Source organism: Myotis lucifugus, unplaced genomic scaffold, assembly GCF_000147115.1.
Source record: "Myotis lucifugus unplaced genomic scaffold, Myoluc2.0 scaffold_60, whole genome shotgun sequence".
NCBI lineage: Eukaryota > Metazoa > Chordata > Mammalia > Chiroptera > Vespertilionidae > Myotis > Myotis lucifugus.
In genome coordinates, this window is record NW_005871108.1 from 6,113,562 (window position 1) to 6,140,331 (window position 26,770).

General features: G+C 48.0%; 1 protein-coding gene across 3 annotated transcripts; it reads left to right on the forward strand.

Moving 5' to 3' along the window:
- Positions 1-7,958: 7,958 nt before the first annotated feature.
- On the forward strand, positions 7,959-26,382 carry TGIF2 (TGFB induced factor homeobox 2). Of its 3 annotated transcripts, none has more exons than XM_006089505.3 (3): positions 7,959-8,123; positions 12,827-13,052; positions 23,668-26,382. In XM_006089505.3, exons 2-3 carry the CDS (start codon positions 12,861-12,863, stop codon positions 24,187-24,189), a joined length of 714 nt encoding a protein of 237 aa, XP_006089567.1. In that variant the 5' UTR covers positions 7,959-8,123; positions 12,827-12,860; the 3' UTR covers positions 24,190-26,382. The 3 variants fall into 3 exon arrangements, with proteins under 3 accessions (XP_006089567.1, XP_006089568.1, XP_006089569.1); XM_006089506.3 differs by having other exon boundaries at positions 7,959-8,030; XM_006089507.3 differs by lacking the exon at positions 7,959-8,123 and adding an exon at positions 8,913-9,039.
- The last annotated feature ends 388 nt before the right edge of the window (positions 26,383-26,770 follow it).

Sequence of the window (26,770 nt, forward strand, 5' to 3'; positions counted from 1 at the left end):
AAAGAGAAAAGCATACCGAGACTCAGAGGAGGTGCAGTGCGGAAGTAAAATACTAAGGTACAGAGGTGCACTCGGAGCAAGCTGGCAGCTGAGGGCGAGGTTGTCTTTTTCAATCGAGAGGGAGTCTCAGGCTCTGAGCTCCAGTTCCGGGCGAGTCTCTGGGGACCCAGACTCATACGGGAGAAACGGGACTGTCTGGCATCGGTCGGAACTTGAGGGCAGCTTTCTCTCGGAGGCGCACAGCGATTGCCGGGGCCTCTGAGGGCAGGACTGAGAGCAACCATAACTGCTCCCTCCAGCCGCCCTGTTGATCCCCTGGGGGCCTGCCCCGCCCAAGCCTTGCACGGAGGCTTTTGCATATGAAAGGCCCAGCCCTTTGTAATCTGAAAATTACTTAACAAACTGCAGCTGGCCCAAGGCCCCACGGCAACTTGCATTGCTTTACAGCTCGCTTCTGCTGGGTAGCCTCAGGCAGAGGCTAGATTAGCACCTCCTTAGATCCAAGAGCTAGTGTACCCAGTGGTCAGAGTGGGACCATCCAATTACAACTCCTCAGATCCATAAGGGACACACTCAGGGGGCAGACTCAGTGAGCACCAAAGCCCCACTGAAACAAGTCTTGCCCCATAAGGGTGTCTTCAGCACAGAAGTTCTCCCACCGTAGACACAGCTGATTCTCACAGCCAATTGGCCTGGAGGTCAATTCCTCCTAGTGTTACCTACAACAATCAAGGCTTAACTACAACAAGACTGTGCACAAAGCCCACAAAGGGGAGCACCAAAAGTGTCCACCTCAGGTAATTGGGGAGGCTTAGCCACTGGGCCCTATAGGACACTTAGCACAGAAAGCCACTCTATCAACACAGCGAAGCATAAAAAATGCCGAGACAAAGAAACAGGACACAAATGACAGAAATGGAGGAAAGCAAACTACTGGATATAGAGTTCAAAACCACAGTTTTAAGGTTTTTCAAGAACTTTCTAGAAACCGCCGATAAACTTAATGAGACCCTCAAGAAATCTAGTGAGACCCTCGATGTTGTGATAAAGGATCAACTAGAAATCAAGCATACACTGACTGAAATAAAGAATATTATACAGACTCCCAACAGCAGACCAGAGGATTGCAAGAATCAAGTCAAAGATTTTAAATACAAAGAGGCAAAAAACACCCAACCGGAAAAGCAAAAGAAAAAAGAATCCAAAAATACGAAGATAGTGTAAGGAGCCTCTGGGACAGCTTCAAGCCTACCAACATCCAAATTATAGGGGTGCCAGAAGAAGAGAGAGAGCAAGATATTGAAAACCTATTTGAAGAAATAATGACAGAAAACTTCCCCTACCTGGTGAAAGAAATAGACTTACAAGTCCAGGAAGCTAAGAGAACCCCAAACAAAAGGAATCCAAAGAGGACCACACCAAGACACATCATAATTAAAATGCCAAGAGCAAAAGACAAAGAGAGAATCTTAAAAGCAGCAAGAGAAAGACAGTCAGTTACCTACAAGGGAATACCCTTACGACTGTCAGCTGATTTCTCAACAGAAACTTTGCAGGCCAGAAGGGAGTGGCAAGAAATATTCAAAGTGATGAATACCAAGAACCTACAACCAAGATTACTTTATCCAGCAAAGCTATCATTCAGAATTGAAGGTCAGATAAAGAGCTTCACAGATAAGGAAAAGCTAAAGGGGTTCATCACCACTAAACCAGTATTATATGAAATGCTGAAAGGTATCCTTTAAGAAGAGGAAGAAGAAGAAAAAGGTAAAGATACAAATTATGAACAGCAAATACACATCTATCAACAAGTGAATCTAAAAATCAAGTGAATAAATAATCTGATGGCCCTAACCGGTTTGGCTCAGTGGATAGAGGGTTGGCCTGCGGACTAAAAGGTCCCAGGTTCGATTCCAGTCAAGGGCATGTACCTTGGTTGCGGGCACATCCCCAGTGGGAGGTGTGCAGGAGGCAGCTGATCGATGTTTCTAACTCTCTATCCCTCTCCCTTCATCTTTGTAAAAAATCAATAAAATATATATATTAAAAAATAAATAAATAAATAAATAATCTGATGAACAGAATAAACTGGTGATTATAATAGAATCAGGGGCATAGAAAGGGAGTGGACTGACTATTCTTGGGGGGGAAAGGGGTGTGGGGGATGCGGGAAGAGACTGGACAATAATCGTGCACCTATGGATGAGGACAGTGCGGGGGGGTGAGGGGGGGGTTTAGAACCGGGTGGAGGGGAGCTATGGGGGGAAAAAAGAGGAACAACTGTAATAATCTGAACAATAAAGATTTAATTTTAAAAAAAATAAAATAAAGAAGAGCATGGAAAAAAAAAGAAAAAAAAACAATAAAGAATTTAAAAAAAAAAAGAAGAAAGAAAAGTGACTGTGGCATCCCTACCTGAAGGTCACCACCACATCCGTGCCACACCGACACCCCTGAGTTATTATGCCATAACTTAGGCCCATCTGAAATATTCTTTTCATGCAAACTGTTTACATAGGAAGAAAATTTGATAATTAAGCATAACTAGACCACAGCTTAGCCTGGTTGTTTAAGAGAGCATGCAGAGCAGACATATATAACTTTTAGGTAATATTCCTCACCATTTAAACCAACAAAGATAAAATAAAGATAAATACCAGTATTGCCTAAGCTTGGGCAAACAGGCATTTACGTTTATATATGACTAGTGGCCTGGTGCACAAATTCGTGCACATTGAAAGGAAATTAATTAGAAGAAATATTTTAATATCACTATTAGCCCTTTCCCTATAAGAGAAGTGTCAACCAAATTCATGATCAACAATGACAGATCGAAACACACGTGTGCAACTGGCGCCAGCAAGAGCTTTATATGTATCACGCATGCGCAAGTCAACTTAGCCTTTTATAGATATAGAATAAACTTGCTTAATTAGACCTGCTATCTGATTTAGCTAAACTTTTTCCAGCCCAGTGAAGCACCCCAACTTCTCTTTCAGGTAATTGTCAGCAACACAGCAGTAAATATCAACACGAAGCAGACAATTATTGCAGATCACGCAGGGAGAACAAAGGGTAACCTATTTAACTGCATCAGTGTTTGACTATATTCTGTGCAGTGAGAAAACCTGAAGTCATTTTCAAAGTCTACCATTTCTTACTTCTTTTCAGTTGGGTCAAGTTTCTAATCTTTTAAATCTCCATTTTCCAGCTAATGAAAAGAAAACAGGATTCCACCGAGTCTCCTATCTACCTACTCCAGGACTTCTGTGAGGATCAAATGAGATGAGGTACGGGAAAATGCTTCACAAACATTTGGTTAAAGTGTAAAATATTTGCACCTGGCTATAAAGCAAGTTGTGTTCCTGGGCTGAAGAAACTCCAAGGAGGCTAGTCGCTAGGGAGAGGAAGCTGGGCGTTGCTATGTAATGTCATTACCCAGTGACCATTTCTGGGCTGGGCTGGGCTGAGCTGGGGGCTGCATTTTGCGCCATGGCAGCATCGGCTGCGATTTGGCCAGCTGTCGCTCCAGGGTAGTGGCAGGGCCTGTGTCCCACTTCGGGGAAGCCGAGTATTGCTTTGTCGGTGCCAGGTCCATGCCAGGTCCGCGCTGCCATTTCTCTGTAAATGGCCAGTGCACATCACGGCAGCTCCTGTGTTGAGCATCTGCCCCCTGGTGGTCAGTGCATGTCATAGTGACCGGTTGGACCATGAGAGAGACACTTAGCATATTAGCCTTTTATATATATATAGATTACTTTAAAAAATATATAAGCTTTATTTTTTTTTTAAATATATTTTATTGATATTTTTACAGAGAGGAAGGGAGAGGGAGAGGGATAGCGAGTTAGAAACATCGATTCAGCTGCCTCTTGCACGCCCCCTACTGGGGATGTGCCCGCAACCCAGGTACATGCCCTTGACTGGAATCGAACCCGGGACCCCTACGGCCCGTTTGAAATGAATAAAACTAAAAAAAAAAAAAAAAGACCGTACCCTTTTATGTAATGATGTTTACTTTGAATTTATATTAGTTCACACAAACACTCCATCCATGCTTTTGTTCCGGACCTCCAGTCCAGTTTAAGAACCCATTGTGGCCCTCGAGTCAAAAAGTTTGCCCACCCCTGGTCTAGCCAGTGGGTTCCCCATCTTCAAACACACAGCCTGACATGCACTAGGCACAAAGAACTATGTGAATGAGTACATACCCAACACTAGGAGCAAGTAAATTGTGGTTGACTAACAAGGTATTACGGGCTTTTAAGAAACTGTCAAGCTGAAACTCACATTAGATGAAAATGCAGAGCCGAAGCCGGTTTGGCTCAGTGGATAGAGCGTCGGCCTGCGGACTGAAGGGTCCCAGGTTCGATTCCGGTCAAGGGCATGTACCTGGGTTGCGGGCACATCCCCAGTGGGGGGTGTGCAGGAGGCAGCTGATCGATGTTTCTCTCTCATCGATGTTTCTAACTCTCTATCTCTCCTCCCTTCCTCTCTGTAAAAAATCAATAAAATATATTTAAAAAAAAAAAAAAAAGAAAAGAAAATGCAGAACCTCATGTGAGAAAGCCACAAATCTCCCAGAGCTAGGACTCCATTTGTTTAGCCTTAGTTATCCAGAGCTGCTTCACCTGTTCCTCCAACCTCTTTCCACCTTTCCCGAGGCACCATCTCAGGACACCCATAGCAGCCCCTGCAGGCCAACTGTCCTAATAAGTATACCTTGACCATCCCCCAGGTTAGTGTGCACAAACTTACCCCATTGCAACATCCCGTTGCCTGGAGGTCCCAGAGTTGCTGTGAGCTGTCACCTCCTGGTGAGTGGCATGTAGTTGCTTGCAATTTTCCACCAGAATGCAGAGTGCTGCAAAGAACAGTCTTGTGTAAGCATTTATCTTTGGGCTGAGATTAGTTTTCATGAGAGAGTCCTAAATGGACACATTTTAAATTCTGATACTAATTGAGAAACTTTACATGGTAATGCTCAAACTTCATGTACTTGGGCTTTACCTGATGGATTTGTTTACAATGCACAATCCTAACAAACAACAAGTGATGGTGAAGATGTGGATAAAAGGGAACCTTGTGCTTTGTTGATGGGAATGCAGACTTGTGCAGCCATTACAGAAAACAGTATGGAGGTTCCTCAAAATAGAACTATCTTATCACTCAGCAATTCCACTTCTGGAACACTAATTCGAAAAGATATACGCATCCATACGTTCATTGAAGCATTATTTACAATAGCCAAGATATGGAAGAAACCTAAGTGCCCATCAACAGATGATTGGATAAAGAAGATGTGACAGATATGTATTCATATATAAAATATTCCATAATGAAATGTTACTCAGCCATAAAAAACAATATTTTCCAATTTTCAACAACATGAATAGACCTAGAGGGTATTATGCTAAGTGAAATAAGTCAGACAGAGAAAGACAAATACCATATGATTTCACTTATATGTGGAATCTAAAAAAACAAACAAAATAAAATAGAAACAGACTCATAGATACAGAGAACAAACTGATGGTTGCCAGATGCAAGGGGGGTAGGGAGATGGCTGATAAAGGTGAAGGGATTAAGTACAAATTGGCACTTACAAAACAGTCATGGGGATGTAAAGTACAGCATAGGGAATATAGTCAATAATATAGTAATAACTATGTATGGTGCCAGGTGGGTACTAGACTTATGAGGGGATCACTTCATTCGTAAGTTATGTAAATGTCTAACCACCATGCTGACACCTGAAACTAATATAATACTGAATGTCAACTGTAATTAAATAAAACATCTTTTTTTTCTTCTTATATCATTTATCCCCCCATACCCTCTTCTACCTCCCCCGCACCTCCCTTTCCCTCTGATAATTACCATACTGTTGTGTCTATTAGCTGTTGTTTTTTGCTTAATCGCTTCACCTTTTCCACCCTGCCCCACAACCCCTCTCCCCTCCAACAGCTCAATCTGTTCTCTAAAAAAAAAACAAAAAAACAACTTTTAAAAAATGCAAAGTCCTGACACACTAACAGCCTTGCTCTATCTTCCAACTCCCCTCCCCCACCACGAAGTCTGGGGAGGGACTCCGGAAGCTTCTGGCTAAGGGGGAAAAGGAGCTACTCCCATTTGCTCCAATGCACCTCATCTAGAATGAGACTGAGGATGCACTGGCCTAGGGGGCTGCTGCTGGTGGCCAATTTTCGGGGAAGGTCTCTGGGTTCAAGCCAAAATGGGACAGTCTGGCTCTCATGCACAGTGCCTGGCTGCCTGGCACGTTAAGTGCCAGGGAGAATCATATCTCCAAGGGTCACCTGGGTGCACCCCTGTTTTCCCTCCTAGGGCCCCCCTTCTAAAGGTCCCTGCGCCACACATGTTCATGATCCTAGTGATCAGGGCCCGGTGGTTTTATCTGTCTTACCTGAGACTCTCCAAGCCTCTCTTTTCTTTCTCAGAAGGCTGTGGACCAAGCACCACTTCCCCACGATATTATTTCGGGCCTCCTCTCTGGGCCTCAGTTTCCTCATCTGCGAAATGGAGAACACTGGGTAATGGCACTGATACTTTGGGTGCTGCTGTGAGGAGAGCAGTGCGGCATCTAGGTTTTAAGCGTTTGCAGGGAAGTGTGGCTTCAATGGGAAATTCAGGTGCATCTTAACAGCCACTTAATCAGCATTCTGATTGGCTTAGGGCCTATTAGGAGAACATTCGATTTTTGTTCAAGTTCTCCATTGCTAAAGTGCAATTAAGACCAAAAGCCATTTCAAGGCTTCTGATTTCCAAGCTCAAGGGTCCTAAATGTCTGGATCCAGATGAGGAACCGGAGGCCCAGAAAAGGCCTTGCCCAGTTTTAGGCTGACTCTGTGCTGGGTAGGGGCCAAGAGCTGGGGTGGGGAGGTCCCTGCCCCACACATGGTCCTGGGAGGGGGGGGGGGGGGTTGGTCAACAGGTGTTCCACAGTAAGTGGTACAGAGATAAAAAGCAGGAAAGAGAGTACTGGCAGGCAGAGTTGGGGAAGAGCAAGGGAAACGTCCTGGAGTTGGTGCGATGGGCAGAGGAAAAAGAAACCAGCCAGGAGCACTGGAGCTCCTGGACGGGTGGTCTGCCCCTCAAGGGCCTGTCTCAATGGGGCAAAGCCATGGCTCCGGCTCCGCCGTGGGATCCACCTGGACTGAGTGACACTGGTTGACTGACTGTGTGACAAGGAGCAAGAGCCTCTCTGAGGCTCAGGGCACCTCGGGGACTGACGTATTCCAGCACCTACCCCAGAGGCCGGATTAGACGGGACGATACACCTGCGTGCCCCGCTCGGCGTCCTCGCGTAACCAACGCTCCTTCGGAATTGGTCGTTTTTACCTCTTAAACGCCGCGGGTGAGCGAGACCTACGGCCAACATGTTTTGCGATGGTGTCGGAAGAAGCTTTTTACCCGATTCGATGGGCCCTTGTGGGCAGAACAGAGGTTGCATTCAGAGCCCGGTCCTTACCAGCGGGGGGTGAACCCCGGGCCTAACTGGGCCTCAGTTTCCCCTCTGTGCAATGGGAATAACCACACTGCGGCGGGAAGATCCTACTGAAGGGAGGATGACAAATGTCGGAATTGACATTATTTCTCCTCCAAGCAGTGCCCCCCCGCCCCAACCTGAAGCACACAGTAGGCGCCCCGGAAATGCTCTCCGAAAGGCGCTTCGGGCCACTTCCTGCCCCCGAGCGCACTATCCCGGGTTCCCACCGCTCCTCCAGCGAGGCCATGCGGCATTCCTGAGGGGGGGGAGGCGCAGGAAGAAGGTGCCCCCGGCCCCGCCCCCTCCGGGCGCGGTGGGCGGGGCCAAGCCCCTCGCGGCCGCCGGCACGCCCCGCGCGGGGTGGGCGTCGCTCGCGGCGCTCGCACGAAGTTTGTTTTCTCGCTCCGGGCGGGTGGGGGAGGGCGAGCGGCGAGAGCGGGCAGGCGGGGGAGAGGGGATCTGACGTCAGGCCGCGAGGTGCTTTCCAGCCGCGAGCTGTCAGGCCGAGTGTCAGGCCCGGCAGGTTCGCGGCGCGCTCCCCCGGCGCCCCCCGCCCCCCGCCCAGACGCCGCGGACCGACCCCCAGGCCGCGTGGACGGAAAAGCCGCTCGGGAAAGTCAGTGCGGGGCGCAGGGCTGAGTTGATGAGGGGCGGGGGGCGCGCGGACAACTTGGAAAGTTTTTTCTTCTGGGCCGGAGGGGGAGGTGGCGTCGTCCTGGCGCGTGAGATGGTGGGTGTGTGAGCTCGGGGGTGTCTGTGAGTCCCGGCCGCAGGGTACTGGCGGGGGCCGGTAGGGGTGCCCCACCCCCCCGCCGGGAGAAAACTCGTCTGGGGACCTTTGGGGGGACCCAGCTTCCTAGGATCCCACCACGGCAGATGGGCCGCCCCTGGCCCTGCCGGGGTGAGCGCGCGGGGGCGGGTTTGTTTGGTTTCAAAAGTGCACGTTGCTAACCGCCGGCACCCCCCCCCCCACCGCGTTGCGGCGGAGCGGGCGGGCAAGGGGGCCGCGGAGAGTGACAGCTGCGGGTGGGGGCAGCGGGAAGGGCCCGGAGCTGGGAGGGCCGGGGAGCCCGCGCGAGTTCCCCTTTCCTTTGGAACAAAGGAAAGTCTGTCTCGGAGGCATCTGTCACTCCCGGGCGGGTCAAGGAAGCGGGGCTCGGCGGGCCAGCGACCCCAAGAAAGTTTGTGCGCGCCGGGACCCTCAGGCCGGCCGAGCGTGAGCCGAGCCTCCCGCGGGGGAAACGCTCGGTCTCCCGGGTAGGGGGCGGCCAACATGGAGTCTGGGCGCAGGTCGGAGGGGGGGGGGCGGTGCGGAGGTGGGAGCCCAGCCCCCTCCCCTCCCCTCCCCCTCCGGGCCGAGTTCCGAGCACAAAGCCGAGCGCGCAGGCTCGGCCGGCCCCGCGCCCCGAAGAGTCCGTCAGCGCCGAGCCGCGGGGGAAGGGGGTGGGAACCAAACTTTTTCCTGCCCCGGGACGGACACGTGAGTTTTTCTTCTTCCAGAGCCCCCGCCCCACCGGATTGCGGGCCCGAGGGTGAGCTGGAGCGCCCTGACTGACGCGGGGCGGGGGGCTGAGGGGTGCAGGCGCCCCGGCGCAGGCCGATCCCCCGCCGCCCCGGGAGCCATGTGCTCCGACGGGGTCTGGGCCGCCGGGGAGGCTGCGCGCTTTGTGTGAAGTGCGGGGCGTGCGGCGGGTGCGCGGCCCGGGGGAGTGGCCGGCCGGGCGGGGAGTTGTCAGAAAGTTGGTGCGGAGTGACTGCAGGTCCGCATCTCGGCGCGTGCAGTCGGGTGCCCCGGGCGGTATGTCGCCAGCTTGCTGCCTCAGCCAGCGGGGGGAGAGCTGCTGGCAGGCGCGATGACGTCCGGAGCTTTCCGAGCCCGAGAGGTCGTGGGTGGGCGGGGCGGGGAGGCTTGAGTTCGTGGGTGGGCTGATTCCCGCGAGTTGGGCTGGTTGTGTGGGTGCCCGTTGGTCGAGCTGGAAGTGGGATCTGTAAACTGAGTGTGTGCTGTATGTGTCGGTGACATTTATGGGGAGTCCAGGGGCCGAGGGATGAGTGGGGTGATTGTGGGGTGTCTGTGTGGGGTACCTCCCCGGATGGTAAGTGGGCTGAGGTGCAGGCCACCAGGGTGGAGAGGTCTGTGTCGACTTGAGGGGGTCGTGCCACCGGCCGACCCTGGAACCCCGCAGTCTGGAACCTGGCTAGCAGCCAGGGTGGAATTTGTACAGATAACCTTGAGTAAACTCGCAGCCTGCCAGGGCGGCATCCCTTCACCCAGATCCCGACTGCCCGGCCAGCTCGGCTTCAGACACCTGACCTCGGCAAGCAGTCGGGTGTTGGCGCTCTCTGAGGAGTGGCACCTCTAATCAGTGCTGTCTCGCCTCCAGGTGGCCTGGCCGGGAGGGTGGACCCTTCCCTCGAAAGCCTGGCCTGCCCAGCCCAGTTATCTGGGCTCTGGCCCAAGTTGAGGAAACAAAACCTGGGAAATGCCAGAGTCTGTTGGCCCAGCCTCCTGGGGAACTGTTAAAAGGCTGAGGAGGGAGGAGTCTTGAGATTCTGGCATCAGCTTGGCCTGGAACTTTTGGTTTAAAAATGTAAATCTCTTTTGCATGTGTGAACAAGAAGTTTGTCAGGGGGCTGAGCAACTGAGTTGGGTTGTCTAGGGAAACACCTTCTTTCATTTGATGTGGGGGCTCAAGCCTAGAAAGGGGAGGAAGGACATTTGCGCAAGGTTAGGTAGCCGAGTTGGAGGGACCAGAGCCCCGGCCTTGCTCATTTATTATAATTTTTTGAGGAGTTGATTCTGGGACCAAGCCAGGAGCTAGATCACAAAGGAGAATGTATGAGAGACAACCTGTAGGGATGGCTCAACACTCTGCAGGGCACACAGTAGGTGCACAGTAAATGTTACATGGGTTGCTATAGGACCATGGTGATTGATAGTTTCCTGACATCTTGGGAGACCTGGGAGGCAAGATGGTATGGAGTAAGGGTGGGGGACCAAACTACCTTGGTCCAAACCCACTATACTATATATACTATATCCTGGATGTGAGTTTTCTTTTCCATAACAGCTTTATTGAGATATAATTCACATACCGTAGAACTTGCCAATTTAAAGCGAACAAGGTAGTGTTGTTTAGTACAGTTGAAATTTAAACAACCTGGGTTTGGACTGTGTGGGTCCACTTATGTGTGGAATTTTTTCTTTTTTTTAAAAAAATATATTTTTTATTGCTTTTTTTACAGAGAGGAAGGGAGAGGGATAGAGAGTTAGAAACATTGATGAGAGAGAAGCATCGACCAGCTGCCTCCTGCACACCCCCTACTGGGGATGTGCCCGCAACCAAGGTACATGCCCTTGACCGGAATCGAACCTGGGACCCTTCAGTCCCCAGGTCGACGCTCTATCCAGTGAGCCAAACCAGCTAGGGCTGGAATTTTTTCAATAAGTACCTGGCTCTGGCTGGGTGGCTCAGTTGATTGGAGCATAGTCCAGTACACCAAAGGGTTTTGGGTTTGATTCCTGGTCAGGGCACGTATCTAAGTTTCAGGTTTGATCCTGGCCCCACATACAGGACCAATTTTTCTCTCCCTCTCCCTCTTCTTTTTCCCCTCCCTCCCTCTCTTCCTCCCTTCCTCTCTTTCTAAAAGTCAATAAAAAACAAATCCTCAGGTGAGGATTTAAAAAAAATAAATAAATACCATACTGTCTTCCATCTGTGATTTGAAGTCCATGGATGCATAGATCTACACCAGTGATGGCGAACCTATGACACATGTGTCAGAGGTGACACGTGAACTCATTTTTTTGGTTGATTTTTCTTTGTTAAATGGCATTTAAATATATAAAATAAATATCAAAAATATAAGTCTTTGTTTTACTATGGTTGCAAATATCAAAAAATTTCTATATGTGACACGGCACCAGAGTTTAGTTAGGGTTTTTCAAAATGCTGACACGCCGAGCTCAAAAGGTTTGCCATCACTGATCTACACCATCTTATTAGGGGACTTGAGCATCTGCCAGATTTGGGTATCAACAAATCCCTTGTAAATACTGCGGGACAGCCAAGTTTCGCAGGAGTCAAAAGTTATTTGCAGTTTTTCAACTGTGGCTTGGCACCCCTAACCCCCCCCCCCCCACACACACACACATTGTTCAAGGGTGAACTGTATATTCACAACTATCCAACCATCACCACCGTCAATTTTAGAAAATGTTTATCACCTCAAAAAAATCTTCACTCCCTTTAGCTATCACCCTTCTATTCCTTCCCAGCCCATTCTGGACATTTCATTAACATGAAGTTATAGAGTGTGTGTTCCTTGTAATGTGTTTCTTTCATTTAGCATTATATTTTCAAGTTTCATCCACATTGTAGCATGAATCAGGACTTCAGTCCTTTTTATGGCCAAATAATATTGTACTGTATGGATAGACCTCATGTTATTTATCCATTCATCTGTTATTGACACTTGATTGTTTCCACCTTTTGCTTTATTTTATTTTATTTACTGATTGATTTGAGAGAGAGAGAAGGGAGAGAGACAGAAATCAACATCAATTGACTCTTATGAGCCCTGACCAGTATTAAACCCAAAACCTTTAGCATATCAGGTTGACAGTCTAACCCAACCAGGGTTCCACCTTTTGCTATTATGAATAATGTTGCTATAAACGTTTGTGTACAAGCTTTCGTGTGGACATAGGTTTTAATTTCTTTTGGGTAGATACCTAGGAGTGAAATTACTGGGTCACATGGTAACTGTTTAAGAGCCATAGTATCTTAGGTGGCTTTCTTAATCTCTCTGGGCCTTGGTTTGCCCATCTATAAAATGATAATAATAGTAGTGTCCCCCTTATAAGGGCTTTGTGAGGATAGAATTGAGATAATAAATGGAAGATGCTCTGTACAGATCTCAATAGTAACTAATTATTTCTAGGCTGGCACTGCTTATTAATGAACTGCCATTTACAAGGAACATTTTGTAAAGTAAATGATTGTCTAACCACTATGCTGTACATCTGAAACGAATACAAAGTAATATTGAATGTAAACTAATTGGAGGAACTTCTAAATTAAAAAAAAAAATGAGCTGCTATTTAGTTCAGTAGTCATCTACTGTAATAGAGGCATTTTGGACTCACCCCTTCTAGGTTGCCTAGGCTGTGGAATGTCCTGAGGCTTTGACTTGCAATTTCCCCATAGTTCTGGTGCCTGAGGCTCTAATAATGGTGTGTTTAGAGAATAGGAAGAGGGTGAGAAGCAGTGCATGGTAATGATATAATGTCCCCATCCCCTTTGTCACTTGTTCCAGGCTTGCCTGAGGTCCAGCTTAGCCCTTAGACATCATGTCAGACAGTGATCTGGGTGAGGATGAAGGCCTCCTCTCCCTGGCAGGCAAGAGGAAGCGCAGAGGGAACCTGCCCAAGGAGTCAGTAAAGATCCTCCGCGACTGGCTGTACTTGCACCGCTACAATGCCTACCCCTCTGAGCAGGAGAAGCTAAGCCTTTCTGGACAAACCAATCTGTCTGTGCTACAGGTAAGGAGCGGGGCAGCAGAAGATTGGGTTTTAGTCCTATCCCAGCCCTATCACTGGCTCACTGTGTGACCTTAGGCTGGTCACCTCCCTCTCTGGGCCTCAGTTTCTTCTTTGGTCAGATGAGAACACCCAGTCCCCCTGCCACAAAGAAGGACAGTGACATGAGGTCATTGCAGCTAGATTTCAGATTTTTTTGAGAGTTCTGAAGAGGCAAGGAATTGTGTTAATGTCTAGGTGTCTCGTTAACATTGGAGGCCGTGGGAAGGTGAGAATGCATTGAGTGTCTGGAGTTCGGCCCCAGCCCAGAGTGATGCTTGGATGTGACTTGGTGGCAGGGGACAGCTGGTGATCTGCAGTGTTGGAATCATGGTCAAAGAAAGGGCAAAAGTGAGATTCTGGGTTCAAAACCCAGTTCTGCCACATAGAAGCTGTGGACCACATCTTGATTTCCCCATCTATTAAGTGGGGGTTCCAATCCTCTCCTGCCTGACTGAACTGTTGTGAGGAACAAATTCAGAACTGGATGTGAAAGTGCTTTGAGTACTTCATAAGATATTTATCAAAGTGCAAGACACTGCCTCAGTTGCCAACATGTAGGTGTTTTGTATAAGTGCTGAGGCAGGACACCCCAGTCTGCCTTGCCTCCAATTTGGCTCTCACCTACCTGGGAGACACAGAGCAGGGCCTCAGCCTAGCAAAGGCCCACCCCCCTTTCCACTTCTGTCCTTTCCTAGACCACTTCTCCAATCCATGATATGGTTTCTCCCTCCTTCCCTTGCCCCACTGTGAACTTCCCAGGTCTTCCCAGCTCTTGTCCCTCCTCCATGAAGTGTCATGGTGAGTATTCAGTCCTCAGAACTCCTGTCACCTGACTTACACTCGCCGGGCAGTGGTTGATTGTAGTCTGCCTACAAGAAAGGCTTTCGCGTCACAAAACCTGACTCGGATCCCATCTTCTCCACAAGAGGTAGCTTTGACCTGGGCCATGTCACTGCCTCCTCACTGAGCCTCGAGTTTCCCCTTATGAAAAAGGGAGGTGATTGTAGTATTTTCGCAGTGTGTAAGGAGGAGGGACGGAGAAGAATTCAAGGCACACTGTGAGGTGTTTGGCAGAGTCAGTGCTTCTGCTCTCCTTTTTCTCCTCATCTCTCCTAGATCATAGGTCTTGGACTGACCCCAGGTGTCTAGCAGTGCCTGGCTCCTTACAGTGTACTGCCAAGCACTCCACTATGCCCATCTCTATGCTGGACAGAGTTGGGATCCCAGAGAGGAACCAGACTCATTCCTACCCGCAAGGAGTGTGTATTCTTGGATGCAGTAGCAGGAAAGACTTGGTCACTGATGTTTGCAAAAAGTGATCACTGCTGGGACAGAAAGCAGCAGAACCTGGAGCCTGAGAGCCAGTATTACCTAGATAGCCTCTTTGCTGGTCTTCCTGCCTCCAGCCTTGTTCCTTTTAAGTCTATTCTCTTAAACACTAAAATGCAATTCTGATTGTGTCACACACTCCACAGACCCTATTGACTTCAGGAAAAAGTCCAAACTTAGGTACTCAGCAGCCTCATCTCTCAGTTCTTCCTGCCCCTGGAGCCCTTGAGCCCTCTGGGCCTCCAGGCCTTCTCCCTTGGCTTCTTCCTGACCTTTCTGATCCTGGTTCATTCACTCCATTTCAGCATGTTCTTTGGAAAGCATCTGATTTTCCCAGCCTAGGTGTGAGGCCACTGCTGTGTATTCCCACTGTGCCTCATACCTGCACTGTCAAACCACTGGTCACACTATAATGAAATTGCTTTTTGTCAGGGACACTGTTTCTCAATTTAAAGAAAATATTTTTATTATCACATCACTTATGAACAAATTGAAAACTGGGTAAAAAACCTCTTGCTTTTGCTCTTATACATAACTATAAAATACACAGTTTTCCAAAGCAAATTAATGTAAAACCAGTGAGATTCCATCTAACGGCATCATTATAAGTGGATGGTGTTATGCTGACTGGGCTGTGGTATGTGGTGTGACAGAGGCACCGACGGGAGTTGAGCAAGTCTGGGTTGCCGCAAGCCATGGTGCTCCTGCTCATAATCCCAACAGAAACACAAAGCCACAATGTTCTTGTGGAGAACTAGTGGGTCCCTAGGACAGCATATCCCAGATCCCACTTAGAGAAATGTAAGTCTGGGGCAAGGGTTAGCTAGAGACTTCTGATGAAGGTGTAGGAGGAGTTCCAGTGGCCACCCAGCACTAGAGTCATGCCCAGAGTTCAAAAGCAGTGGGGACCACCTGGCACTCCTTGATGGAAACTATATTATGAATTCCCAGAGTACACCTCTGCTTGGAGGTCTTACGGGCACTTTAAGTTTCCTTGATAACTGATAACATCTCCAAGCTGGCCCTTTCCCTTCAGAAGGGTTCCTCTTGAAGCTCTTTCTCAGCTTATGTAGTCAGTCACCAGTTCCTATACATACCCCTTAAATATTTCTGGAATAAGGCTTCTTTTCTATCTGGACCTGCTACCCTTGTCTGATCACTTGTCACCCCTCTACTTAAAATTAAAACCCTTCCAATGGCTTCTGCCAACCTAATGACAACATCACCTGTCCCTATCTGTTGGCACCCCTCTCCATATTCCTGCCACACTGATAGATACCCCAGACCACTTTGCTCCCATCTGACCAGGGAGACTCTCGACCGGTAGAGGACCTCTGCCTTCCCACAGCACTAGGACTGGGTCAGCATTTGGATTCTTGACTGTAAATGCTTTTTACAACGCACTAAACTCTGGAGGCCTGATCTCATTTATCACTGTATCCCAGTGTTTAGCTCAGTACCACGTATCTGATAGGTGCTTCAGAAATAATTATTGAAGTGACAGAAAATGAAAATAAGTGTTAGAAATGTCAACAGGCAGGACCTCAGAAGTAAGGAAATGTGGTTCATCAATCTGGAAAAATGGGCTTAAGTTCCTGGAAGCATCTCTTTCCTGTATTTAATTTTTTGTTTTAAGTGCCCTTTTTCTTTTTTTAATTGTTTAAAGTATTACATATGTCTCCTTTTTCCCTGATTGACCCCCCTCCACCTCCAAAGACAACCCCCCACCCCCCAGTGTCCGTGTCTATTGCTTACACTAATATGCATGCATACAAGTCTTTTGGTTGATCTCTTACCCACCTCTCCCCTGCCTTCTCTCTGAGGTTGGACGGTCTGTTCAGTGTATTTAATTTTTAAGACTTCATTATTAAAAAAAAAAGACTTCATTATTTAAAACATTTGCAATACTGTATCCATAAAAAGAGAATATTCTAATGAACCTGTGGTACCAATCACCTGGCTTCAACAAGCATCCGCATTTTGCCAAGGCCTGTTTCCTCTTTCCCTGGGGACATCTCTTTTGATTGTCTCTTTTAACCGCCCGGGAGCTATCTCATTAGCAAGTCAATGAGTCACTTAACTAACTGGTTTGCTGGTACTTGCCCAGGGCTAGGCAGGTAGGATGGTGAGGCCAACTACAAAGGTCATTTGTGAAGGATTTTGCAGTGGAACCTGTGACCCCCGCTCTAAGCCCTCTTTATTGCTGTGGTTTCTGACTGGTCTAAGGGGCTGTTTTGGGGAGGGAAGGTGAGTGTAGCAGGGAGGTTCTGGCTCCATTCCTTCACTCTGTAATATTGACTGGGGTTATGCTTCGCTCTAGGCCCAGTGCTGTGAGCTGGAAACTCCCTGCCCTTGGCTAGCCTCAGGGGAGGGAGGAGAGGAGGGAAGACATTATTTAAAAGACTAAGAATTTAATGCAATTAAATACCAAGTCGGTGTCTGAAAGGCTTCTCTCAGGAAGCAGCATGTGAGTGGAGTCTTGACAGACTTGAAGGAATAGGGAGGTAAGGACAGCAGTCCCTTGGGAATGGGGAACCAGACAGGTAAGAAAGGAGCCTGCTGGAGAAGCTGTAGTGGGCTGCTCTGTGGCAGGTGTGGCCTGGCCCGACACTCAGCAACACCTTACCCTTTGAAGCTGCTCTCCTGACTCTGATGCCAAAGCTAGCTGCCTCCCGATTCTTCCTGCCAGCAACCTCGTCTCTCCACCTCAGGGCCTTTCATCTGTATGTATATCTTTTGACTTCTGTGTAAGCTTATTTGCTTAAATAAAGGGCTCGACCCACAAGGACAAATTACACCAGTGGGTTAAACCATTGGTTCCTAAGCCTGAGTGGCAGAACTCTGGGAAGCTTAAAAACACACATTTCTGACTTGCCCCCTTCCCCACCAGATCTATAAAGCAGGTGAGAAATAGCTATTTCTTTCATTTTCTCTTCTTTAGAGAGAGAGAAAAAAACATGGACTTTTGTTTCACTTATGCATTCATTGGTTGATTCTTGTATGTGCCCTCACCAGAGATAGAACCTGCAACCTTGGCATAGTGGGATGACACTCTTAACCAACTGAGCTACTCGGCCAGGGCCAAAATAGCTATTTCTTAGAATTACCCTCAAGGTGGTTTTAACACAGCCAGCCTGCCCTTAAGAGCACTTGGATGTGGTGACCACAACACAAATGGAGGTACCATGAGTTTGGGAAAGGTCTCTCCGTGTCTTCACTTTCCTCTCCCCGCTTTTGCTTCTGTCTTTCACAGCTGAAAACACATTAAAATTGAAGCAATGTGTCGCCTTGTCAAATGCCCTGCTCTGCTCCTCATGGCCTTCATCCACTTCCTGGCCCCTCCCACTCCCATTTGCCACATGATTCCTCCCTTGTCCTTCATCTCAGCCACTGATAAAAATGAAAAAAAGACTGACAGGGCCCTGTTTTATGGTGGAGACAGGCTTTCAGGCACCCAGTCTGTTTTGCCTTATCAATCACAGAATTCACCTTGGCATTCTCCCTACTCCCTCCCCAAGGACCTAGAGTTGGAGTGAGTCACATGCTCTACAACTGGCATTGGTGGTGCACTCAGGCCTCCTGCATTTACCCAGCCCCCCTCAGCTGTGCATTTCTGTCGGATGAGAAGACAAAACAGACAGTAGTCTGCCAAGTTTTCTGCAGATGGGGGGCGGGGGGTGAGGGGTGTGAATATGGTGTGTGTGTGCGCGCGCACGCGCGCATTTCTGCTGTTTTCAGAATTATAAGCCAAAATGGGAGGTGCAACTAGGGGCTAGATGCCCTCGCAGCTGTGAGAACACTCCCAGATTCCCTGCCCCAACACTGCTTCCAACACTGCTTTCTCAACAGAAATATTCATCCTTATCTCCCTTGACCCAGGTCACTGTGATCTGTTTCCCCTGCATACAGGGGTGAGGTGGAGGGGTGCAGTGCTCTCCCGTAGCACAGGTAACTAAGGAGACAGTTGTGGACAGAGGGATGGAAGCAGTTGAACCAGGAGAAAAGGCCTTAGGCTGATTCTCTTCAGTCCTTTCACCTGCCTGGAACCAGGCTGTCTGAACCGGTATGTTTGCACAGATGACCTTGAGCAAGTTCCTAAACCTCTGATCAGGATCTGTTTCTTCAACGGTTCAAATAAAACGGAGATCCTCACAGAACCTGTTTCATAGGTTGTTGAAGATTAAATGAATAATTAGATGGGAAATGTTCAGAGCAACACCTGACATGTTTTGGTTAAACAAGTGTTTGCTTTTTTAGGATTATGATAATCATTATCCAGCTATCTGTCCCTCTGGTAAAACAGAGCAAAGCAGAGTAAGAATAGCAGTAGGGACCTTAAAGCCAGGAGACCTGGGTTTGAATCCCGGATTTATACTCGGGAGTCTATGTGACTTTGGGCAAGTTCTTTCTTCTCTTTGGGTTCCAGTTCCCCATTTGGTACTTTGGGGACACTGCTCACTACCCTTCCAGGCTTGTATGCAAATTAATAATGCAAGTGAGATGGCCGACATGATAACCTGGTGTCCGGAGTGCTTAGTTAGTTCCCTCACTTCATTGCACCCAGTTGTCAGCCTTATCCTTGGGGATCCCTTGCAGCTCTTGCCAGGATTCAGCTCAGCCAGTGTCTGAGAAGGACTTGGGAAAAATGGTAGGGGGTTGTGTGTGCTCAGTAGTACTGGTTGGACCATGGAGGTGCAAAGGGATAAGTGAGAACCCCAGGGTCAGGGTCCTTCCAGGCTGCCCGGGAGAAGGGAGAGAAGGCCCACAAGAAGGCTCTGCCCTGCCCAGGAGCTTTCCCATCCTGACAGAGCCAGGGGCCTAGTACTGTCCTTGGATCACCTGTGGAATGGATGCAGCTATAGTCTGCTAGGCAAAGACCCATGCCAAATCCAGGCACCAGCTCCTGTCATAGGAGGCTAGCCTTTCAGCTGTGTAGACACGGAGTTCATAGGAAGATGGTATTCAAGGGCTTGCCAGGATATCAACCAAGAAAGGTGATGGTCAGAGGTAGAATTGATACAGGAGCCCTGAAGAGAGCTGGGCCTTTGATCCATTCAGTGAACATTAGAGGAATGTTTAGAGCAACATCATGCATTGCTGCAGCCCATACAGTTCCCAGTATCCCAGCACACAGGAGATGAAGGGGGAGGGATTCTCATCTTTTCTTCCTCCTGGTGCATGCTCTGTGCGTATCTGGATAAACTGAGAGAGGAGACAGGATCAAGAGAAGGACCTAGAGTGGAATTCAGGTCAAGCCACTATTTAAGCCTTTAGTCTTTTTTTTTTTTTTCCCAGAGAGGAAGGGAGAGAGAGACAGAGATAGAAACATTGATGTATTGATCAGCTGCCTCCTGCATGCCCCTTACTGGGGATCAAGCCCACAAACTGGGCATGTGCTCTGACCAGGAATCAGACCTGTGATCTTCTGGTGCATGGGTCGACACTCAACCACTGAGCAACACCAGCTGGGCCCTTTAGTATTTTACCATGGTGTTCTGTCCTAGTGGGAACACCATGAACTGCTTTTGTCAGTTTCTTAAACCAAACCCTTTCCTGCCTCAGCACCTTGACATTTGCTGTTCCCTCTGTCTAGAACATTCTTCCCTCAGTTTTCTATAAGGCTGGCTTTCTTTTTAATATATTTTTATTTCAGAGAGGAAGGGAGAGGGAGAGAGAGATAGAAATATCAATGATGAGAGAGAATCATTGATTGGTTGCCTCCTGCACACCCCCTACTGGGGATTGAGCCCGCAACCCAGGCATGTGCCCTTTAACGAATCGAACCCAGGACCCTTCAGTCTGCAGACCGACACTCTGTCCACTGAGCCAAACCAGCTAGGGCAAGGCTGGCTTTCTTTTAGGTCTCAGCCTTCCCAGACCTCTTGTCTATGGTAGTCTCTCTTATCTTTCTATGCTATGCTTTTATGCCTGTTTCCTCCCTGGCACTTATTGGTGTCTCTTGTCATATTTGTTCATTGCCAGTCTCCACAACCAGGACTATAAGCACCACGGGACAGAGTGCATGTCTGTTTAATTCACAAAGGGATCACCAGTACTAAGAACTAGGTCTGGCACATAATACGCACTCAAAATAAGTATTATCTGAGTAAGCACGAAGCCTTGAAAGGGAGAGCAATAGGAAAGTGAGAAGTTCTAACCTGACTGTTTTGATGAATAAAGTAAGTTGGGCTCTGAGGCCCTGTGACAGCCTGAAGGAGGTTCATAGAGGAGGGACTCCTACTCCTCCAGGTTCAGAGGCCCAGGCTTGGGGACCCATGGTTAGAGGTGGACACTCCTGCCTGACTTCTCCAGGCTGAGGTTTACGAATGTTCATCAGTAAAATAGGAATTGATCAAAGTCATAGACCTGATGTAATTATGAGAAAAATGTGTAGATGTTTAGTGCTCAGTAATTGGAAGCTATGGGAAAACTCTTCACAGCGAAAGCTCTCAGAAAGATGCCCAGATCTGTGGATACCTTCCTACCAGGCCACACCCAATATCCACAGTTTCTAATGTTTCTTCTCTCCTGTTACCTCTGAGATAGCAAGAAAGTTATTAGGCTGCTTTTCCCCTTTGGTGACCCCTCCAGTGGAGGGCAAGAGGAAGAAGGACTTGGGGAAAATGGTAGGGGGAAGAAACTATTTTCTAGTCTAATCCATAACTTTTAAAATAATGCCAGATGAGCTGTTGTAGGATCTGTCTTGCCATTTCCAGGCCATTAGGAGTAATTGAGAGGAAAGAGGATATGAGTGGTTGATCTTTTAGATCAGGGATGTAGGCAGTCGGAAACATAAGGATGGAGAATGTCCAGCCTGCTAACTGTGTAAGGCTTGTGAAATCATTTGGTCTGGCCCTGCCAAGGCATTAGGGGTGAGTTAATTAAATGTTTGACCAAATATAGCAGGCTAATTATTAAGTTGATAATTTTGTATGGCTCTCAAATGAAGTTATAAATCTGCAAATGGCCCTTGACAGAAAAAAAAAAGGTTCCCACCCATTTTGTTTTATTTTTTAAATATATATATATATTTTATGTTGGAGAAGAAGGGAAAGGGAGAGAGAGATGGAAACATCAATGATGAGAGAGAATCACTAACCAGCTGCCTCCTGCACACCCCACACTAGGGATCAAGCCCACAACCTGGACATTTCTCACTGAGAATTGAACCATGACCTCCTGGTTCACTGACGCTCAACCACCAAGCTACGCCTGTTTTTTAAAATTCTCACCTGAGGATATTTTTTTCCATCAGTTTTTAAGAGAGAGTGGAAGGGAGGGAGGAAGAGGCAGAGAGAGAAACATCAATGTGAGAGAGACACACTGATTGGTTGTCTCCCACACATGCTGGACACGGCCTGGGATTGAACCTGCAAACCCAGGTATGTGCCCTTGACCAGGAATTGAACCCACAACCTTTTGGTGCCTGGACCAGAGAGGTGTTTTGAATCCATTTCCTCTCCTCTAGCCCTATTGCTGATATCTTAGATCAGCTAAGGCTTAGAGGAGTAGCCATTCTCAGGTGGAAAGGAGGGCACTTCAGAAAAAAAAATGTGATGTGCAAAAGGCATCATGGAGCTATTTAAAGAAAAAAAACAAACAGCACAGGGCCTGATGAAGGGCTGGTGAGCAATTTCACATGCTAAAGAACACAAGGGCTGGAAATAGAGGCCATGGCAGGGGAGGGTTTAACACCAGGTTTGGGTGTCTAGACTTGACCTTGTAGGCAGTCGGAAACATATGGCAGTTTTCTAGAATAGGAATAACAGTCATTGCATTTTATTTATTTATTTTTATTATTTTTTTAATCCTCACCCGAGGATATTTTTTTCCATTGATTTTTCAGAGAGAGTGGAAGAGAGAGGGAAAGACAGAAACATCGATGTAAGAGAAACACATTGATTGGTTGCCTCCTGCACGCACCCCGACCAGGGCCCAGGCTGGGGAGGAGCCTGCAGCCGAGATATATACCCTTGTCTGGAATCGGATCTGACACCCTTTGGTCCGCAGGCTGATGCTCTATCCACTGAGCCAAACCTGCTAGGGCAACAGTCATTGCATTTTAGAAAGAGAAGTGACAACTAGTGAAGAGGCTGGGCGGGAGAGCCATGAAGCTGTTAAAAAGATGTCTTGGCTTTGCAGCATAACTCTTAACAGTGAGAAACACTTGAACAGTGAGAAATTTCATGCCTCATGCATAGGTCCAAAGAGATTGATCTAAACAGTGAATTAGATGGGAATGGGGTCAACGTTAAATGGGAGCTTTCTGAGCAGCATGTATGAAAAAAGACTTAAGGATGTTGGTTGAATGCACATTCAACTGGAGCCACTGATCCTAGTTTTGCCTGGAAACAGTCATTTTCTTCTTTCTGACATTCTTTGGTGTCTTTATAGAAATTTAGGAGTCAATTACCTTGGCACCAGGTCCTTTCATTTCCCATTTCCCAAATAGAACAAACATTTGTCATCTCATCACACCCCCTGTAGCAAGTTGCTCTTTTGCTTAAAACCCTCCTACACTCCCCATCACCCTTAGAATAAAGAACCAAATCCCCACCATTGAGGTAAGCTCTAGTTACCACTCTTAGCTTCAGCCCTTGGAGCTGAGCTGTTCCTTGTCTGAGCTCCTCAGAGGCACTCTGCTTCCACCTGTTACAGGGTCTTTTCAGATGTTGATCCCCCTAAATCAGTGGTTCTCAACCTTCCTAATGCCGCGACCCTTTAATACAGTTCCTCATGTTGTGGTGACCCCCAATTTCATTGTTACAAATTGAACATAATTAAAGCATAGTGATTAATCACAAAAACAGTATGTAATTATATATGTGTTTTCCGATGGTCTTGGGCGACTCCTGTGAAAGGATCGTTCGACTCCCAAAGGGGTCGCGACCCACAGGTTGAGAACCGCTGCCCTAAATCTACCGTTCCTCTCCCTTCCCACCTAAACTACTACTCATCCTTCAGATCTCAATTTAGGAGCCATTTCTTCAGAGAATACCGCCCTGAATCCACAAAGACTAGATTGGGTCTCCAACAGCACACCATTATACCTTCCCTTCATTGGATAAATCATTGTTGCAATTTTATATTCATTTGTATGATTTCTTTAACTCTCTTCCCAACATGAACCTTTCTGAGGACTGTGATTGTGTGTGTCATTTGCTGCTATATTATGGGGCCTGACATAGGTGCTTCATAGCTGGTTTTAATTGAGTGAACTGGTCATAGTCTCTTATACTCATTTCAGATATGTAACTGGTTCATCAACGCTCGGCGGCGGCTTCTCCCAGACATGCTTCGGAAGGATGGCCAAGACCCCAACCAATACACCATTTCCCGCCGAGGGGGCAAGGCCTCAGATGTGGCCCTCCCCCGTGGCAGCAGCCCCTCGGTGCTGGCTGTGTCTGTACCAGCCCCCACCAACGTGCTCTCCTTATCTGTGTGCTCCATGCCACTCCACTCAGGCCAGGGGGAAAAGCCAGCAGCTCCCTTCCCACAAGGGGAGCTAGAACCCCCCAAACCCCTGGTGACCCCTGGCAACACTCTCACCCTGCTGACCAGGGCTGAAGCCGGAAGCCCCACCGGTGGACTCTTCAACACACCACCACCCACACCCCCAGAGCAGGACAAGGAGGACTTCAGCAGCTTCCAGCTACTGGTGGAGGTGGCACTACAGAGGGCTGCTGAGATGGAGCTTCAGAAGCAGCAGGACCTATCGCTGCCGTTACTGCACACTCCCATCCCCTTCGTCTCTGAAAACCCCAAGTAGGCATCTGCCCACAGGGGTGCTCGAGGCTCGAGCCAGCTGTCCTGGGTTTCTGTTTTGGTTCCCTTTCATACAGAGTTTTCTTTGGTTCACTGCCAAACATCAGGATCATCTCCTCTGTCCAGGATCTTCAGCAGGAAGACACCAGCTGGTGTCACTGCACTGTGATGGGGACCTCCTCTGCTGACTGCCTTTCTCCGGGCCTCCTCAGGTGATGAGACCAAGAGAGCGGAGACAGGCATGGTGCTGCTACTTCTCCAGAGAACCCACAGGACATCTTTGTTCCAGCTGCTTTCCTGGGCTGCACACAGGAAACCTGCCGAGTTCAGACCTATGCTGGGTCCAGGTTGTCCCTGAGCTGGCTGCTCTGTTAAGCAGTGTGGACATTCCTAGTTCTTAAGTGTGAACAAAAGAAAAGAGGAACCCAGCAGGTAGAACAGACTCCAGTTGAATATTCAGGTTTTTTTCAAACTTGGTGTTCATTTCTCCCTTTTTGCTGTGGTTTGCATTCATGGGGGCAGCGAGCCCAGGTGTGGGGAATAAGAGTGCATTGTGTGACAGAGTCTGAAGAACTGGGAATGATCCACCACTACAACAGGTGATTGTTTTACAAGGAAGGAGTATTTTTGTTTGGGGGACCAGTTAAATCTCTGCAGAATTCCTAATGGTTATTTTATTGTTGGTTTGGTTTACCCAAAAAAGGAGAGAAAGACTTTTACAGGCTTTGGCTTTTCTGGATCAGGAACCGGAGGAGGATAAAGCCAAAGCCAGCAAGAGGGTCCAACAGAGAATCTGACCAAACTTTCTAGGCACAGAGCAGAGAAGGATGATAAAACTGGAGAGGTGTTTTTTATATTTCTGTTTTTACTGTACTTTTTTGGGGGGGGTGGGGGGGAGGAAGCTAGACTGAGGCAGTAGGGTTTTATTTTTTTGTTTTTTCTCTTTAATGTTTTTCCCTTCTTTATCCTTGAAAGTTTTGCCCTGCAGCCTTTGGAGTCCTTTAGGTAAAGTTGGATTAGTGGCCAGAATGTCAAAAGCTCCATCTACTGGCAGCTTTTCCCACGGTGGTGGCAGGAAACCACTCCTTAGAAGAAGCAGGGAATAGTTTCCTGCCACCAGCTGCCTGAGGAACTGTCTTCAGAGGAGGCTGGGGCTGGAAATTATGAAGCCTGTTCACCCTGAGTCTTTTTGTGTTGCACCTTTCTTTAAATTGGAGTTGCAGAGGCTCCTGCCCTGAACTTCACAGCGAAATAGATCACAGTTGGTCTTGTTCTCCTCCCTCCTCCCCGTTTTTATTTTGTTGTTTCATTGCTGACAGTGCTCAATAGCAGTATACCCCATCTTTATATATCCTAAGAAACACTAATCCTAGGTTATTAGCCAAAATATTTTTGTTCTGAATAATATTGTTATTGGGCCAAAAGACAGGTCAGGAGCCCCAGCCTGTAGTTTCCTGAAGTTTCCAGGTCAGGCACAAGGGGAAGAGTTACTTGGTGTTGGCTGACTTGGTTAGGTCTGGCCAGGAGAAAAGGCAGAAACAGGTATTCTGTCCTTTCTGGGCTGATCTCTGAAGACTTCAGGAAGGCATCCTCATTTCTGAGTGGTTTAGCCCACCTCTTGGTGTGAGAGTGGGGATTAGTATTTACAGAGGGAGCTTTGCTCTGAGTGGGCAAGTTTCCTAAGCTCTCTCTCGCGTGCTCCCTCGTCCTGTGCCCTCTTTTTCCATGCCCTGGGTGGGTGGGAAGGGGATCAGGGATCCTCACCCTCCTCCAGCCCAGCTGGGGAAAAATGAACATGAACATGGCAGCTTCAAGATTAGTTGACGCTGCTGTTTGCCCAGCCTCTTCTACCCCACCCATGTCTGTGAGCCCGGGTCTGGTGTGACTGTTGTAAGATGCTTGTAGCAGGGTACTTTGGAAGTGTGTTGGGCTGGGGTGGGACTTTTCCTTCCAACAGTGCACTGAGCAATGGAGGTGGTGAGGGTGTGGGAGCCATGCTGCTGAATTCTGGTTGGCATTCCCCTCTCCCCTTTGTGCAAGATAGGGAGGCTGGGGGTGGGGCAGCCTCTGCTTGGTTTGGTTGTGAGATAAACCTGGAGGAGAAGCACAGTTATCCCATTGAAATAATTTGAGCAGAAAACTACTGTAAATAAGTTTTGTTTTTGTCTTTTGTCAAATAAAACTGTTTTTGGTTTGGTTTTGTTTTTTGTTTTTCAAGTACAAACGGATTGATCCACTGTGACCCAGGGCCCAGCCTGGAGATGGGGCAGTTGCCGAGTTCTTACTCTGCATTACCTTTTACCCGCTCTAGTAAACCACCTGTAAGTGTACATTCTGTAGCCTTACTTCCTTGGCCTCAACCCTGTTCCATATCCCATTCATCACGGTGTGCAGGGGGCATATGCATCCCAATCTGGACCAGTTTTCCCTGGGATCAACAATGAGCTTTGGATTTTGCTAAGTGGTGAGGGGACTCAGGGAACTGGGAACTTTTTCCTCTCCCTCTCCCAATGAGGAAAGAGCATGATTACAGTATGAGGCTAGCACAAAAGCAGAGATGAGATGGATGTTGTAGTCATATCTGA